Raw genomic sequence first — 17566 nt, forward strand, 5'->3', positions numbered from 1 at the left:
AAATCAGAATTAGGAAGCTGTTGCCTCAGATAATCTTATCACTTGTCCAAAAGAAAATGGTAAAATCCCTTTTGTTTGGTGTGCTTTGTTTAATACTTTCTACAATTGCTCTTACCACAGCATACATAATCCTGCATTTAGTATTTCAGCAACAGCATTTTATCTGTAACTAGGTACTATAGATTAAATCTTTAAATACAAACAATCTGAGTTAGTCTTCTCCATCAGGTTCTGAAAATAAAAAACCATATATTCAAGTAATTGAGCATCTTCTACAAACACATTGAGAATTTGCATTTCTACTTTGAATGTCAGTTGTCATCATGAAGCATTGGTGGCATTACTTATCAGTTATTTTAAACTAAGACAGTTCAGTGTTACTGCAGATATTAGTAGAATATTTTGCATTTCAACTTTATTATCGCCAATAGGCAAATGTTTGATAAAGAGAACTTGAAAATGCTTTTTTTCCTCTGGTTCAGCATATACTGGCAGTTTCTAATGGATTCTAGGTTAAGAAGTTGAGTTTTGGAATTTCCAGCTGTTTCTATTTAGAATAATTTTTTCTTTTTCTTTTTTTTCTTTTTTTACTTTCATCTCACTCTTCCCTAACATAAGAATTGACCTATCACAGAGCTTATTCTGATTATGGTAAAGACGTATCAGTTTTAATTTAATGTTCCGTGTCCTCTCTCCCAAGTTGTAAAACAAGATTGAATGTAAGGCAAATAAGATCAGCAAGAGTTTTGCTACAAGTAAGACTACCAGAGATCAACTGGAAATTTTCAGCTCATTTTCTTACTCTTTCCTTCTTTTGCCACATGTTCAAAGAAATCTTTACTGATTCTGGCATAACATGTTTTCCTTCTGTAGGTCTCCTGCAAGCGCAAAATCTTTTAACGCAACTACCTCAGCAAAGCCAAGCCAACCTCCTACAGTCGCAGCCAAGCATCACCCTCACCTCCCAGGTCAGTTTTCTTCTATGGGGGTTGCTTTCTCTTACCATATTGTTTGGGGAGACTTTTGGACTTTATTTACTCTTTTCTAAAAATCTAATAAAAATAATTCAGTCTTCGAAAACTGACCAGAAAATCAAAGCTAGGCTTATCAGCTCAATAAAGCAATGCTACCAAATCAATATAGTCTTTGAAAATCTTCAGAGTTCCTATTTTCTTATATGTTCATAAATAATAACTGTGTTAGCAGTAAATGAGTAACGAGTTGGCTATGTGACACCTTCCCTCATCATACTTGGCAGTAGATATTATCACTTAAACTGGAAACCTAGTTAGCTTCAGTTATAATCCATTGTTACCCTTATCTGCAAAGAAATTTTGATCTCTATATTTTCTTTTTTCTCCATGCTTTGATGTTGCTTTAGCTCATTTCCACTAGACCATATAAACACTACGATTATATAAAAACAATCTTAGGCACCTGAGGTTTAAGTTTTAGTTCTGCTTCTTATATAGCTGTTGCTCTGAACGTGTCATTTCACCTCTCTGGACCGCAGTCGTCTTATCTGTAGATTAGGTGACTGAACTGGCTGATCCTGAATCTCCTTCCAGTTCTGACTTTCTTTGTCTGCAGTATGGAAGTTATTACTTAATACTAACACACTACTGATTTGACAGAATTCAACATCCATTTATGATAAAAACTCTTGCAAACTACATATAGAAGGTAACTTTCTCAACCTGGTAAAGAGCATGTACCAAAAAAAAAAAAAAAAACCCAACATCATGCTTAATGAAAAACTGAATACTTTCCCTCTAAGATCATAAACAAGGCAAAATGACCAGTTGCCACTTTTATTCCACATTATACTGAAGATGCTAGTAATGCAATAAGGAAGTGAAATATTAATAAATGACATATAGATTAGAAAGGAAGAAGAAAAGCTATCTTAGTTGCTAGATGACATGATTGTCTATGTAGAAAATCCTAAGGAATCTACCAAGAAAACAAGCTACTGAAATAAGTAACTTTAGCAACTATGTTACAGTCAATATATACAAATAGTTTACATTTTACATTTCTATATACTAGCAGTGAGCATTTGGAAATTGAAATTAAGAAAAAGAAATTTACTGTACTTAGGGATAAACTTAACAAACTATTTGTAAGGCCTATACATTGAAAACTGTAAAACATTGCTGCATAAAATTAAAGATTTGTAAAATAGAAAGCTGTAATATGTTCATAAATCAAAGACTTAAGTTGTTAAAAGTGTCAGTTTTTCCCAAATTGACCTCTAGATTCAACACCATCTAAACCAGTATCTAGCAGGCTTTTTTGTAGAAATTTGCATACTGTTTCTAACATTTATATAGAACTGTAAGAAAACACAGAATAACCAAACAATTTTGAGAAGTAAGAAAGTTGAAGGATGACCTGATATCAAGAATAATTATCAAACTCCAGTAATGAAGACAGTGTAATACTGGCATATATAATACTGGCATAGAGATCAGTGGAACACAATAGAAGGTCCAATAGACCCATGTGTACATGGCCAACTGATTTACCAAAGGTGCCAAAGGATTTCAGTGGGAAAAAGAAAGTTATTTCAAAAAATGCTGCTGAAACAATAGAAAAAAAAAAAATCTTGACTATTATTTCACACCATAGACAACGATTTGTTTGATGGATCATAGACCTAAACTTAGAGAAACAGCTTAGGTAAAAATCTTTGTGTCCTTGGGTGAGGCGAGGATTTCTTAAATAGGACACAAAAAGCACCATAAAAGAAAAACAGTTGATAAATTTAATTTCATAAAAATAAAAGCTTCTCTTCAAGTGAATGAAAAGAAAACCACAGACGGGAAGAACATATTTTTATGCAATATATCTGATAAAAGATTTGTATTCAGAATTTCTAAAGAACTCATACAACTCAATAAGACAATCTGATTTATGGGAATGGGTGGCAAAAGAATTGGAGATACTTCACCAAAGAAGATACGTGAATGTCCAACAGGCATATGAAAAGATGCTCAAAAACCATTAATCATCAGGAAAATTTAAATGAAATATCACTACACACTCACTAGAATAAGCAGAATTTAAAAGGCTATGACCAAACCAAAGTGTTGGTAAGAAGGTAAAGCAACTAGAGTTCTCATACATTGCTTAGTGGTGTTGCAAAATGGGACACACACTTTGGAAATTATTTCATCAGTTTTTTTGGAGGGGCGATGGGGAGGCAAGGTCTTGCTCTGTCACCCAGGCTGGAGTACAGTGGCACAATCACAGCTCACTCTAGCAGCCTTGACCTCCCAAGCTCAAGCGATCCTCCTGCGTCAGCCTTCCGAGTAGCTGGGACTACAGGTGTGCACTATCGGGCCCAGCTAATTTTTGTATTTATTATAGTGATGGGGTTTCGCCATGTTGCCTAGGCTGGTCTTGAACTCCTGGGCTCAAGTGATCTGCCCGTCTAGGCCTCCCAAAGTGTTGAGATGACAGGCGTGAGCCACCGCACCAGGTTGGCAGTTTCTTATAAAATTAAATGTACATGTACCTTGTGACCCAGCAGTTCTATTCCGAGAAATGAAAGCATATGTCCACACAAAGACTTTTATGTGAATATTTATAGCAGCTTTATTCACCTCAGACTGGAAACGACCTAAATACACATCAGCTGGTGAATAGGTAACATAAGCTTTAGCATATCCATATGATGGAATGCTACTTAGCAATAAAAAGAAACGTGCTTCTCTGATACATGCATCTCCTATGAATCTCAAAAGCGTTATACTAAATGAAAGAAGACATAAAAGAGTGCATATAGTATGATTCAATGCACATGGCATTTTAGAAAAGACGAAACTGTAGGAATAGAAAACATTAGTGATTGCCAGGCACAGGGGGCTAATGGCGGGGATTAACTGCAAAGGGCACAAGAGAACTTTTGGGAGTAATGAGAATGTTCTGTATTTTAATTGTAGTAGCGGTTGTATGACGGTATATAGTTGCCAGAACATAAACTGTGCCCTTTTAAATGGTGAATTTGTGAATATGCTGAATGCAAGAGTAAGGTTGGGGTTTTGAAAAAGGTCTGTACCAGACATTACTCCTTGGCCTGCATGCTCTGCATACGGTGGCAGGGCTGTTGTGGCTTCATCCTGACTTCTGCTCACTGAATTCTACTCTGCCATTTCTAGATCTGGCCCAGTCCAGCCTGAGGTTTCTGGAGTTGGGGTAACTTATCTGTAACCACCCCATCTAAAGGTACCCAAGCTATTTTTAGTCCTTTATTATTTTAGAATGGGGCTACTTCAAGCCTGGAGATGAAGTAACAATATGATAGTTAAGAGTCACCTCTACCTGTCAAGCAGTTGTGCTGTGAGAAGTGTACAGCCACATAGTCTAGTATGGTTGGTGCTGGTTTCGGGTCCTCCAGAATGGTCAGGTTGAATATTCCGCAGTGTCAGCATGACATAGAAGTGAACTTTGTTGTTGTCATTGAAACAGGATGATAAGAGAGGAACTTAACTCCAGTTGTTGCGTGTGTAATGCTTATTCTGTAGTTTTCTGGGCCAGTGAGTTGCTTTGGAGGAAGCCTTGACTCACCAGGGAAAGCTCATCTAAATTAGAAGAAAAATTCACAGCCACAGACTTTATCTGTAATCCTGGTTTATAATCGCTCACCTGGGCTACTGTTCACAGGTGGGATCAGCTGAGCAATTAAGATGCAGTCAGGGAGCACCTCCTGCTAGTGAGGTGTGTTCCACTCAGGGCTTGTGAATAGAATAGAATAACCTTATGTTTGTGTGATAAGAAAATTGAGTATTTTATTTTTATTTTTTATTTTTTATTTTATTTTATTTTATTTTTGAGACAGAGTTTCGCTCTTGTTACCCAGGCTGGAGTGCAGTGGCGCGATCTCGGCTCACCGCAACCTCCGCCTCCTGGGTTCAGGCAATTCTCCTGCCTCAGCCTCCCGAGTAGCTGGGATTACAGGCACGCGCCACCATGCCCAGCTAATTTTTGTATTTTTAGGAGAGACGGGGTTTCACCATGTTGACCAGGATGGTCTCCATCTCTTGACCTCGTGATCCACTGCCTCAGCCTCCCAAAGTGCTGGGATTACAGGCGTGAGCCACTGCACCTGGCGAGTATTTTATTTTTAAAAAGACTATACTCTCATGTCCAAAAATAAACTATACATGGGTTTAAATATTCAAATATTCAACAATACAATTAACAAGCAGCTAGCAGATTAAAAGGAATTTTATCAGTGTTAAAAATAAATGAAGCTTTCTCAGATTTGAAGTAATGGGATATATTAGAAAGGAAAATTAAAAGCTCACCCTAATGATAATTTAAAGCTTTATGTACACTGAAAAAAGGAAAAAAGCAAATTGGGAAAAGGATTTGCATTAATATGACAAAGCTTACTCTATACAATTTGAGGATGTCTCTAAGGATAAGGATGAGAATAAGGGTATCATTAATATATAAATAGGTTAAGGACAGAAATCCAATTCACATCCAAGGAAATACAGGTAATAATTGACACATAAGAAAATTTTGACATTGAGTAGTAAGAGAAATACAAATTAAGGCATCAGGAAACTACTGTTTACTTCTTGAATTAGCAAAACATTTTTTTAAACTGCTAACACAAGCCATGTGGAAGAGTGTTGCAGAGTGGAAGCCAACATTATGATATCAAAAGCCATGAAATTGTTTATCTAGTTACCAGAAAAGCCCTTGAGAATTTATCTCAAAAGAACTAGTTACGCACATAGGTGGAAAAAATAACTAATGTGCGTAAAGTTTTTCATTGTGTTATTATCTATGTTCGTGAAAACATAAATGAAAAACTGTGATAAGCATATTGCCTTAGTTTTTTCAAAGGGTAATTATGAAGACTGAAATACCATAGAAAAAAGTTAAAAAACAATGTTAAGTGAGACAAGCAGAGTAAAATTATGTACACCATAATTAGAGTAAAAGGTTTAAAAATGTAGGTCCTTGGGGAAAAAACTTGAAGAGATAAACAAAAGTGAAACGCGTTATAAGCTATTTAAACTACGGGTGGTTTACTTTTCCCCTTAAAATAGTTTCAATGATCTTGAATGCTATTTTTATAATACTGTGTCACAGGTTGGAGATGTGATAGTGATAAACAAGACAGGCTCTCTACTGTTTTGACAGTTTAAGTGCCAGACTTATGAAATAGATTTTCTGAAATAAAGAGTAATTTATTAAAAGACATAAGATACAGATATTCAGACCATTTGAAAACGCAGTTATAACAGCTTTTATTTTTGTATATTATGTTTTCTTCTATAGAATTACATGCTTACCCTTGTAATTACAGTATACATAATTTCACTGTCTGCTTTGCTCACTGAACTGCTGTACATTCTGTAGTGTTACATGGTCTTCATAGTTCTCCATGAATATGGCTATTTCCTTAAGTTGTTTAGTTGGAGTAAACCTAAATATCTCTTCACATGTTTGTCCTCATCGTTTTATTCTTTCTCCAACAGCCAGCAACCCCAACACGCACAATAGCAGCAACCCCAATTCAGACACTTCCACAGAGCCAGTCAACACCAAAGCGAATTGATACTCCCAGCTTGGAGGAGCCCAGTGACCTTGAGGAGCTTGAGCAGTTTGCCAAGACCTTCAAACAAAGACGAATCAAACTTGGATTCACTCAGGTAGGGTGAATTGGCCTTACATTGACTGCCCTCCTTGCCTGGGTTCAAATGCAGTTGGCTGGCTATATTCATGGAATTCACATCTGTGGATTCAACCAATCCAAAATATTTGGGGTAAGGGGTGCAAAAAAGGTTGGTCATGTTTGTACTGAACTTGTATAGACTTTTTTTCTTGCCATTATTTCCTAAACAACACAACAATTTACATAACATATACATCATATTAAGTATCATAGGTAACTCAGAGGTGATTTAAAGTATATGGGAGGATACACATACGTTAAATAGAAATACGCATTTTATAATTTCAAGGACTTGAGCATCAGTGGATTCTGGTATCCAAGGGAGGTCCCAAAACCAATCCCCTGTGCATGCCGAGGGACAACTGTATTTGCTTTATATGTCCAAAGAGGCTTCTGAGGAACAATGTGTTCCTCAACCATGTTGTTTTTTGGTTTTAAACTGTACCTTTTTACTAGCCTTTTCCTGCATTTTTAACATACGGTTTAATGTTAGTCTAGAAGCTTTATGGTTCCTTTCAGAACACAGTCCTCTGAAATAGTAATATGTTAGTAAATTGTGAGAGTCTAAGAGATTGTGTTGGAGATATTTTGACTGTACTGAGGATTTTGTTATTTGAAGACTATCTGGCGGTAGACCTTAGCGCTACTTATGTAAGATTGAGAGAGTAAAGATTACAGGGTGTATTATAGTAGTTAAAAGGGGAAACGTTTAGAAGGCTTGTTTAAAAATAGGTTTTTGTGGTAGATTGCAGTAGCTCGCATCTATAATCCCAGCACTTTGGGAGGCTGAGGTGGGAGGATTGCTTGAGCCCAGGAGTTGGAGACCAACCTGGCCTCAGTGAGACCCTGTCTCTACAAAAAGTAAATAAATAAAAAATTTAACTGTAGTCCAAGCTATCAGGAGGCTGAGGTAGGAGGATTGCTTGAGCCCGAGCGGTCGAGGCTGCAGTGAGCCATGATTGCTCCATTGCACTCCAACCTGAGTGACAGAGCAAGACACTGTCTCTAAAAAAATAAAAAATAGAAATAACGTTTTGGAAGAGAGGGGGTGATGGAGACATGCATGCAAGCACAGGCGCACACGCTCTCTCAGCCTGTGCTGAAACCAATTAAGTAAGAATCTCTAGAAGATGAAAACCCCAAATTAACCAGAATCCAAATTAATTTTCTGGAATTTGTCAGCTGAGAACTTTTAAAGTAGACTGAATATATTTAATGATTTAAACAGTTGTCTGGATATATAGCATTTTTGTTTGTATTAAGCACTACCATTGACTTACTCTTGGATTAACTGTCATATTTTTTGGAGACACGGTCTCATTATGTTGGCCAGGTTGGTTTTGAACTCTTGGCCTCAAGCAGTCCTCCCACCTTGGCTTCCCAAAATGCTAGAATTACAGGTGTGAGCCACTGCGCCCATCCTGCAAATAATACTTTTAAACAGGCAAGGAATTAAACTGAAAGAAATTTATTTATGTAAAAAGATATAAGATCATTAGGTGAACAAAAAACAAGTATGGATTAGATTGGGTGCTTTTATGGAATCAGGAAAAATCTGATGTTTTCTTTCCAGGGAATATAGTTACCATTTGAAGTTTTGTTTTGTTTTGTTTTGTTTTTTTGAAACAGTTTCACTCTTGGAGTGCAGTGGCACGCTCTCGGCTCACCACAACCTCCACCTCCCGGGTTCAAGCGATTCTCCTACCTCAGCCTCCCGAGTAGCTGGGATTACAGGCATGAGCCACCACACCCGGCTAATTTTGTATTTTTAGTAGAGATGGGGTTTCCCCATGTTGGTCAGGCTGGTCTCGAACTTCCAACCTCAGGAGATACACCCACCTCAGCCTCCCAAAGTGCTGGGATTACAGGCGTGAGCCACCACTCCCGGCCTACTATTTGAAGTTTTTAAGCCACTACTTAAATATTATTCAAATTATTTTGTGTTGAAAGTACAGTAATGCCCCACCTGGCCTGGTAGGTGAAAATCTGAGGGTACTATCCCTACATGTATTAAGGGGTGGGTGGGTGTTTTTAAGAACACATTTGTATATATCTTTATATAAAAAAGATACATATGTATCTTTTTTTTCTTTTTGAGACAGGGTATTGGTCTGTCACCCAGGCTGAGACCTCCAGGGCTCAAGGGATTCTCCCACTTCTGTTTCCTGAGCAGCTGGTACTACAGGCATACCACCTCACCTGGCTAATTTTTGTATTTTTTGTAGAGATGAGGTCTTGTCATGTTGCCTAGGCTGGTCTCGAACTCCTGGGCTCAAGGAAATCTGTCCACATCAGCTTGTTAAGATGCTGAGATTACAGGTGTAAGCTGCCATGCCCAGCCCAGACTTAATATTTCTTTGGGAATTCATTTTTGATCAAGGAAATGAATTGTATTGGGGAAGATGAAATGATTTTTAAAATAGGCATGATTTTAGAGGAAATACAGTTACATTTGTGAGAAGTTTCACTTATTAAGAAACAAATTATCCAGAAACATTTTAATACTGTCAGAGCATCTTAAATGATCTGACTTGTTTTAAAAAGAAAGCTAGGCTGGGTGTGGTGGCTCATGCGTGTAATCCCAGCACTTTGGGAGGCTGAGGTGAGTGGATCACCTGAGGTCAGGTGTTCAAGACCACCCTGGCCAACATGGCGAAACCCCATCTCTACTAAAAATACAAAAATTAGCCAGGTGTGATGGCGGGCACCTGTACTCTTAGCTACTCGGAAGACTGAGGCAGGGAGAATTGCTTGAACCCAGGAGGCAGAGGTTGCAGTGAGGCGAGATCACACCACTGCACTCCAGCCTGGGTGACAGAGCAAGACTCCATCTCAAAAAAAAAAAAAGAAAAAAGCTAAACATAAAACTAGATTGATAGCAGTGCCTCAAGTTTTAAGCTTTTAGAGCAGCATACTCTTAGGTTCTGTAAGAGATTGTTGCCTAAGTGATATGCCAAAGACGTTAAGGCTTCTAAAAATCTTTAACTTTTACTGAAATAGTGGTTTGCCTTTCTGTGGCATCTGACTCAGTATATTGCCAGTGTTATGTTTTTCTCCCCCTCTGCACATCCCTCCAGGTAAAGGAGCTTCCTTATGGCCTCGTGTTTTGTTTTATGGTTTTATCCTATTTTTTGGCATGACCATTCCTTATTTTTCGGAATGACTTTGACACAACAGGGCGATGGTTCACAAACTTGGACTGTGTAGGTTAAAGTACATCCTACTGCTGCAGAATGGAAAATCCGTCTATCAACCTCTGTTTTGAAGTCAGATACTTCAATTTTAGTTACTCAGAGGTGGTTCTGTGTCCAACTTACTTGTATACACACACACAGAGAAAGTTTTAGCCAGTCAAGTTGTTTGCTGAAAGAAATCCCTATTCTCTGATTAAATATACATATTATTAGATGTTTTAAACAGTTACTTTCTAATTATGTAATTGCTTATTAAAGGATTACTATGGATGTCTTTGCACAGTTAAAAAGCATATCATAGTATAATACATTTATCATATGTGGTACATTCATTATTTCCCAGTCCCAGTCTTTGTTTCTTGTTTGTTTTGCTCTTTTTAAAAATATCAAAGGGTTTTAATATAGTTAAGATCATATATGAATCGACTACTTAAAACGTTTACTTTTGTGAGTGATAACCCAAGATGGTTGCAAATTGGGTTATCACTAAAGAGCACTAAACCAAGCCTGTACCGAATTAATGAAAATTAGTACGTTAACTGAGGAGCCTGTGGCTTTTTATTTAATCAAGCAGTTTAAATGTGAAATAAAATATATTGTTAATAAATGATAAAGTCACTTTATCATGGTTCTAGTTAGTTAGTGGCATAGCTTTATTTCCAGCCACCACCTTTAGGTATCATTTCTTATAGTTTCTGTCGTGATTTTTTTAAATATATTTTTTATTTTACTTATTTTTTTTTAGAAAGAGGGTCTGTGTCGGCTCTGACTGGAATGCAGTGGCACAAAAATAAAACTCACTGCAGCCTCAAACTTCTGGGGTCAAGTTATCTTCCCACCTCAGCCTCCCAAGTAGCTGGAACTGCTGGCACATGCACCACACCTAGCTAATCTTTTTTCTTTTTTTGGGAAAGTTGGGGTCTCTCCCAAAAAAAAAAAAAAAGCTGAACATAAAACTAGATTGATAGGAGTAAGTCACAAAGCTGAAAGAAGTATAAGGTTAGCATATTTAGCCTATTGCCCAGGCTGTAGATTTATTTTTTACTTGTTAAATTGTTACTTTTATGATAAGATAGAAGTTTGTGAAAATCTGTAGCATACTGTGCAGTTACTATTCCAGAAAACGCCTGTTGCCATCTAACTGCTACATAAGTTCTCATACTCAAAGAAGTGCAGGGTTAGTTGGCACCAGCTCTAATCTAAACAAGATGACACATGACCATGACATGTGATACACAAAGCATAAGTTTAGTGCTTGACATATAGTAGGCACTTAGTGAATATTTGATTGACTGAAGTGATATATTTTATTTTATTTTATTGAGATAGAGTCTCATTCTGTTGCCCAGGCTGAAGTGCAGTGGCATGATCTTGGCTTACTGCAACCTCCGCCTCCCGGGTTTCAAGCAATTCTCCTGCCTCAGCATCCTGAGTAGCTGGGATTACAGGGTTACACACCACGCCCCGCTAATTTTTGTATTTTTAGTAGCAATGGGGTTTCGCCATGTTGGCCAGGCTGGTCTTGAACTCTTGACCTCAAGTAATCCATCTGCCTCAGCCTCCCAAAGTGCTGGGATTACAGGTGTGAGCCACCATGCCTGGCCTGAATGAAGTAACATTTAATAAATATATAGAGATATAGGTATAGATAAACATAGTCATCTATATCTTTAGATATATTTGTGTGCAGTATACATGTGACGGATAGCATTTATGCCCTGCTCACCACTAATTCTGGTTCTTTCAGTTTCACCGTAATTGGAAGGAAATCAATAAGCAGTCTACTTCAGTATATTCAGAACTGTCATTAAAACTTTCTGTGATAATGGGGTGTTCTGTATTTGTGTGGTCCAATACAGTAGCCACTGTATACTTGTGGCTGTTGAGCATTTGGAAGGGCTGTGGTGCTGAGGAACTGAATTTTTAATTTATTGGATTTTAATTAATTTAAACTTAAATAGCCAATGTGGCTAGTGACTATATGGGAAGGCAGAAAATATCCTCAGTTGAAGTTCAGGTATTTTGTGTGTCTCATTTTATCTTACAGTTCCAACATGTCTCATCTGTTAAATTTTTTACCGGAAGTTGCTCACCAAAAATAAAATGAGGTTTTAAAAATGAAATTTTTTTTTAACCCAACTACCACCTAATGTAGGTGCTAATAAAAAATGTAGTACTCAAAAGATGGACTAGGGGTGGGGGAAATCAGAAGTTTGGGATAATCCCAGTTCAAAATAAGTGTTGCCAGAACAGTTGGCTGTCTCATATTAGGATTAGTTGTATAGTACTGTGGACAAGAAATGATGCTGCCTTTCCGCCCTGTCAGTAAACTAATTGGCGTGCATAGGTGAATGAATCATTTAAACTCTGAAGTTCTGTTTCCTCTATATAAAGTAACTATTAAGATATAGCTTTTTTTTTTTTCCAGCTTGAACAAGAGAGATTCAGCAAGAAGAAAATTCTGTATACATTTCAAAGGTTATAGGATTATAGAGAAAGACATCTTTTGTATATATTCAGGGCACCATTGTTCTATTGCTATAAGGTTACCAAGTTTCCAGTGCCCATGAAGGTCTGACTAACTGGGTCAAACCTCTCTACTGTGAATTTCTATTTCTATGATGGTTACCAAAGTAGTCTTTTAGAATACCTGTTTTTTGTAACTAACTTTGAAATCCAAACTAGGAGTGAAAATAGATTTTTTTTTTCACTGCTTCCAGAAATACTTGATAGGGAAAAGAAGAAAGAGATGATTTCTAATTTTTAAAGTGATTTTTGGGAAGTTTGGTTAGTTCAGAAATATCTTGGGTTATCTAGAGAATTATATATAATACCTGTAGGTGATCAAGATAAATTTATTTTTCTTTCTTTTTTTTAATTTTTTTTCTCTTTTTGAGACAGGGTCTCACTCTGTCACCCGGACTGGAGTACAATGGCATGATCATGACTCGCTATAGCCTTGACCTCCTAGGCTCAAGAGATCCTCCCACCTCAGCTTCCCAAATAGCTGGGACTACAGACACATGCCACCACACCTGGCTGATATTTGTATTTTTTGTAGATGTTTTGCCATGTTGCCCAGGCTGGTCTGGAAATCCTGGGCTCAAGCAGTCCACCCACGTACGCTTAGGCCTCCCAAAGTGCTGGGATTAAAGATGTAGCCACTGCCTAGACCAGATAAATTCATTTTTAAAGATTACTTGAAAATCGCTTTGGTTGCATCAGTTAAGGGGCTTGTTAGAATATCAGCACTAGTTTTGATACCTAGTTTAAATTTTGGCATCTCCATGATTGCGTAAGGTGGCAAGAAGAGATTCAAAATAGGAAAGTATGTGGGACAGTATTGAACACTGTAATGATCAGGCCTAACAGAGTCCTCACAGTAACGCTGTGACTGGCTTAGGGATGGAGTTTATGTGGGACCCTGTAAGTAGAATAATTATTGACCCTTTGTCTACAGCAGTTATTGGAGCAACACCACAGAGTAAAGGCTTTAAGCATTGATGAGATGACTCTCTATTTCCTCTCTTCTTCTGCTCTGTATTATGTGTAGGGTGATGTTGGGCTTGCTATGGGGAAACTATATGGAAATGACTTCAGCCAAACTACCATCTCTCGCTTTGAAGCCTTGAACCTCAGCTTTAAGAACATGTGCAAGTTGAAGCCACTTTTGGAGAAGTGGCTAAATGATGCAGGTAAGTGAATATATAAGACATTTCTTTGTCATTCATTGGAATTTTACAGGGGGGTTGTTATATAAATTGGGGTTTATATTTGTTACTCTGCTTTTGTTATTATAGAACCTTGAAGCTTACGACTCCTGTGATGATCATTATAAATGATGGTGATGTAAATCAGAAAGCTGATTCATTTAAATATTCTAGTAGTCATAGGCTAAATAATTAGCACTAATTTTTAGCCTGAAATACTTCTTGTATTTGAGCCGGGATTAGGAACACACACACGGTTGAAGGAATAGGATAAGAAGCCCTGTGTATTTAGATAAGCTTGAAGCGCAAGCTTATTGTTTATTCCTTGATGAATTATTGTATAACTTGTTCTTGTAGTATTTCTGCTTTTGTTATTTCAAATGACCACACGTTTCATGCAGAAAAGTTGGACTACTAGCTTTGTCTTACATTTTTTGTGCTAAGATTTCCTTTTGGAAGATTTGGATTTTGAGTCACAGAATCATAGACTATGAAAGCTATAGGAATCATCTAGATTTCTTAGACTATGGTTCTTACTGTAGATGTGAACAAAAACTAGGCCTTTGGAAAAGACAAGCCTGAAACACGCATCCTTGGAGAGTTTTATTCAGTAGCTATTGGTGAGGCCTAGCCATCTGTTTCCTGAGTCCACAGATAAAAACGACTGGCTTACTCCCTCCATCTTATTTTACATGTAGCAGAAACAAACTCAGATGTGTCTGATATGCCCAAGGTTATTAAACCGTGAAATCACAGAACTCTGTGATTTAACTTCAAAGAATTTATAAATATTTCATTTGTTTCTTTTCTTTTTACCCTAGATTATACCAATAAAATGAGAGGCCATTTACAAGATAAATATTAAACGTTCAGTAATTTCCAAGAAGTCTTCTTCTTTTTATCCTCAGAATTTAGAAACAGAAATGAGAGACATAGAGCTGAGTTTAGGGGTAGGAATAGTAAACAACTTCTTTCTCAGAAACAGAAATCCAAAAGTAGTGGTGATATTGTCAGCTGTCCTAGGACAAAGAATGCCAATAAGGGCAGCAGAAGTATCCATAGTAGTAAGCTACATTTTTTGAACATGGTCTCACTCTGTTGCCCAGGCTGGAGTGCAGTGGCACGATCTCAGCTCACTGCAACCTCTGCCTCCCAGGTTCAAGTGATTCTCCCACCTCAGCCTCCCAAGTAGCTGGGACCACAGGCACACGCCACCATGCCCAGCTAATTTTTGTATTTTTGGTAGAGACAGGGTTTCACCATGTTGGCCAGGCTGGTCTTGAACTCCTGACCTCAAGTGATCCTCCCACCTCAGCCTCCCAAAGTATTGGGATTACAGGTGTGATCCACTGTGCCTAGCCAATAAGCAATATTGCAATGTAGGTTATGTGAAAACCTTTTCATACTTGCATGTAGCTTATTTTGTCAGTTTTGTTGTTAATATGCATGTTATACACATGAATCACTGTGCTCAGCTAATTTTATTTCTGTATTTTCTTCATTCTTACAGAGAACCTCTCATCTGATTCGTCCCTCTCCAGCCCAAGTGCCCTGAATTCTCCAGGAATTGAGGGCTTGAGCCGTAGGAGGAAGAAACGCACCAGCATAGAGACCAACATCCGTGTGGCCTTAGAGAAGAGTTTCTTGGAGGTCAGTGAGGTTTTTACTTTTCTGTACATGGGATTGTCTGTGTAGGACTTAACATTAGTACTTAGTAGAAACTGTAGGTGATAAAAGATGACCTGTCAGCCTCCACCCTAATGGAAGATTTTAATGTAATAGGTGAAATAAGTAAGTTACTGACTGACATAGGAGACAGAACCAGAGTTCTGCAAGTTTCAGGAGAGACCAGAGTCATATCCATGTGAGCACTCAGTATGAGAGAGGTAGCAGCTACCATAGGATACATAGGGATTAATTCCACAGACTAGAAAAAGTGGATGGAAAGTACTTAAAGCAGAGGAAACGCATGAGTGTTTCCCCTTCAGAGTGGGGAAAGCATTAGAGTGAGGGAAACCATGAAGCGGACCAGGAGACCCTCTAGTAGATTGGTTGGTTAAATTCTAGTGTCTGTATGCCTGGAATAGTAATTTGGAACTGAAACACTAGCGGCCTTGAATGTTAGGCTGTGGAGCTTAAGTTAATGCAAGAGATATTTGGCAATTATTTTTTTTGTGCCAGGCAATATCATAATCAAAGCTTTTAAGAAAATTTTGACTTCTCTAATTCAGAAAAGACTTGAGCATATTAGAAGGGCACTGAATTAGGAATTTTTATCAGCTCTGCCACTTGCTGTGTGATTGGGCAAATCACATGATTTCTTTAAGCTGAAGGTCCTTCATCTGTGAAATACCTGCCTTTCTTAATGTGAGGTCCAAATTAGATAGCATGAAGCATGAGGAAAGGTTAAATTTCTACTAATACATAGAGGGTTGTATTGGTATTTCGTTAATTTTATTCACAATTAATAGATCTTAAAAATGAAAAAATACAGATACTCGATGATAACTTATTCTAAGTTAATATGAGTAAGTTTAGTAAGTATATGTTCATTAGAACTTTCTATCTACAGAATCTCTCTGTTGAAAGTGCCTAATATGGATGGTCATATGTGTCCCCGCTTCATTTTCTAACCTGTCCCTCCTCATTTGTTTGTTTATCTACTGACGTGATTATGCCAATAGTTCAAAAAGTTATTCCAAAGGGTAACTTTTGGAATTATGTTTTTTCACCCTGCAGAATCAAAAGCCTACCTCGGAAGAGATCACTATGATTGCTGATCAGCTCAACATGGAAAAAGAGGTGATTCGTGTTTGGTTCTGTAACCGCCGCCAGAAAGAAAAAAGAATCAACCCACCAAGCAGTGGTGGGACCAGCAGCTCACCTATCAAAGCAATTTTCCCCAGCCCGACTTCACTGGTAAGAATGAAAAATAGGGGGTCCCAGCTCAAGGGCTAATTTTTGCAGTTTTGCAAATGACCTGTTAAATCAGTTTACTTCATAATAGGAATTTAGTGAATAAATACATCAAATAAATGCATATACATTTATGTTTTAGACATTATCAAGGTAACGAAATTCTCTCTCCCTCTCTCTCTCTCTCTCTCTTTTTGCTGAGGTCACTGGTCTTTAGGCGCCTCTGCACAGAGGGTGAAATCTCATTGTTATTAACCCAAGAACTTACTGGTCTATTTATTTATTTATTTATGAGACAGATTCTCAGTCCATCACCCAGGCTGGAGTGCAGTGGTGCGATCTCGGCTCACTGCAACCTCTGCCTCCCGGGTTTAAGCAGTTCTCCCTGCCTCAGCCTCCCAAAGTAGTTGGGATTACAGGTGCCCAACACCATGCTCGGCTTAGTTTTTGTATTTTTAGTAGAAGTGGGGTTTTGCTGTGTTAGCCAGGCTGATCTCGAACTTCTGACCTCAAGTGATCCACCTGCCTCAGCCATCCAAAGTGCTGGGATTATGGGTGTGAGCCATGACACCCAGCATTTTTTTTTTTTTTTTAAATTGAGACAGAGTTTTGCTCTTATCGCCCAGGCTGGAGTGCATTGGTGCGATCTCAGCTCCCTGCAACCTCTGCTTCCCAGGTTGAAGCAATTCTTCTGCCTCAGCCTCCCAAAGTAGCTGGGATTACAGGCACCTACCACTAGGCCCAGCATATTTTTTTGTATTTTTAGTTGAGACGGGATTTTACCATGTTGGCCAGGCTGGTCTTGAACTCCTGACCTCAGATAATCCACCCACCTCAGCCTCCCAAAGTGCTGGGATTACAGGTATGAGCCACCGCACCCTGCCCACCTTTCTTAATTTTTAAAGTGAACAATTTTAATTCTTTGATTGCATTTCCATCATACTCTTTTCTAGTATAGTTCCTTAGATTACTCTGTAACCATGGGAGTAAATTTGCTGCTGCTTCCAGTTATCTCAGAAAATCTTTACTTTTTATTCATGTTGAGTCCT

The 17566-nt window shown here is 38.0% G+C and overlaps 1 protein-coding gene across 10 annotated transcripts in view; it reads left to right on the forward strand.

Moving 5' to 3' along the window:
* The window catches only part of POU2F1 (POU class 2 homeobox 1), a 196423-nt gene that overhangs the window by 156120 nt on the left and 22737 nt on the right, over nt 1-17566 (forward strand). For all 10 annotated transcript variants that reach the window (XM_064370601.1, XM_064370594.1, XM_064370596.1 and 7 more), the window contains 5 exons: nt 874-968; nt 6501-6674; nt 13445-13586; nt 15112-15251; nt 16341-16520. In XM_064370601.1, the coding sequence (XP_064226671.1) occupies nt 874-968; nt 6501-6674; nt 13445-13586; nt 15112-15251; nt 16341-16520 (731 nt within the window). The remainder of the gene's footprint in view (nt 1-873; nt 969-6500; nt 6675-13444; nt 13587-15111; nt 15252-16340; nt 16521-17566) is intronic.

The sequence above is a fragment of the Aotus nancymaae genome, unplaced genomic scaffold (assembly GCF_030222135.1).
Source record: "Aotus nancymaae isolate 86718 unplaced genomic scaffold, 86718_ANA_hifiasm-v0.15.2.pri h1tg000108l, whole genome shotgun sequence".
Classification (NCBI taxonomy): Eukaryota; Metazoa; Chordata; class Mammalia; order Primates; family Aotidae; genus Aotus; species Aotus nancymaae.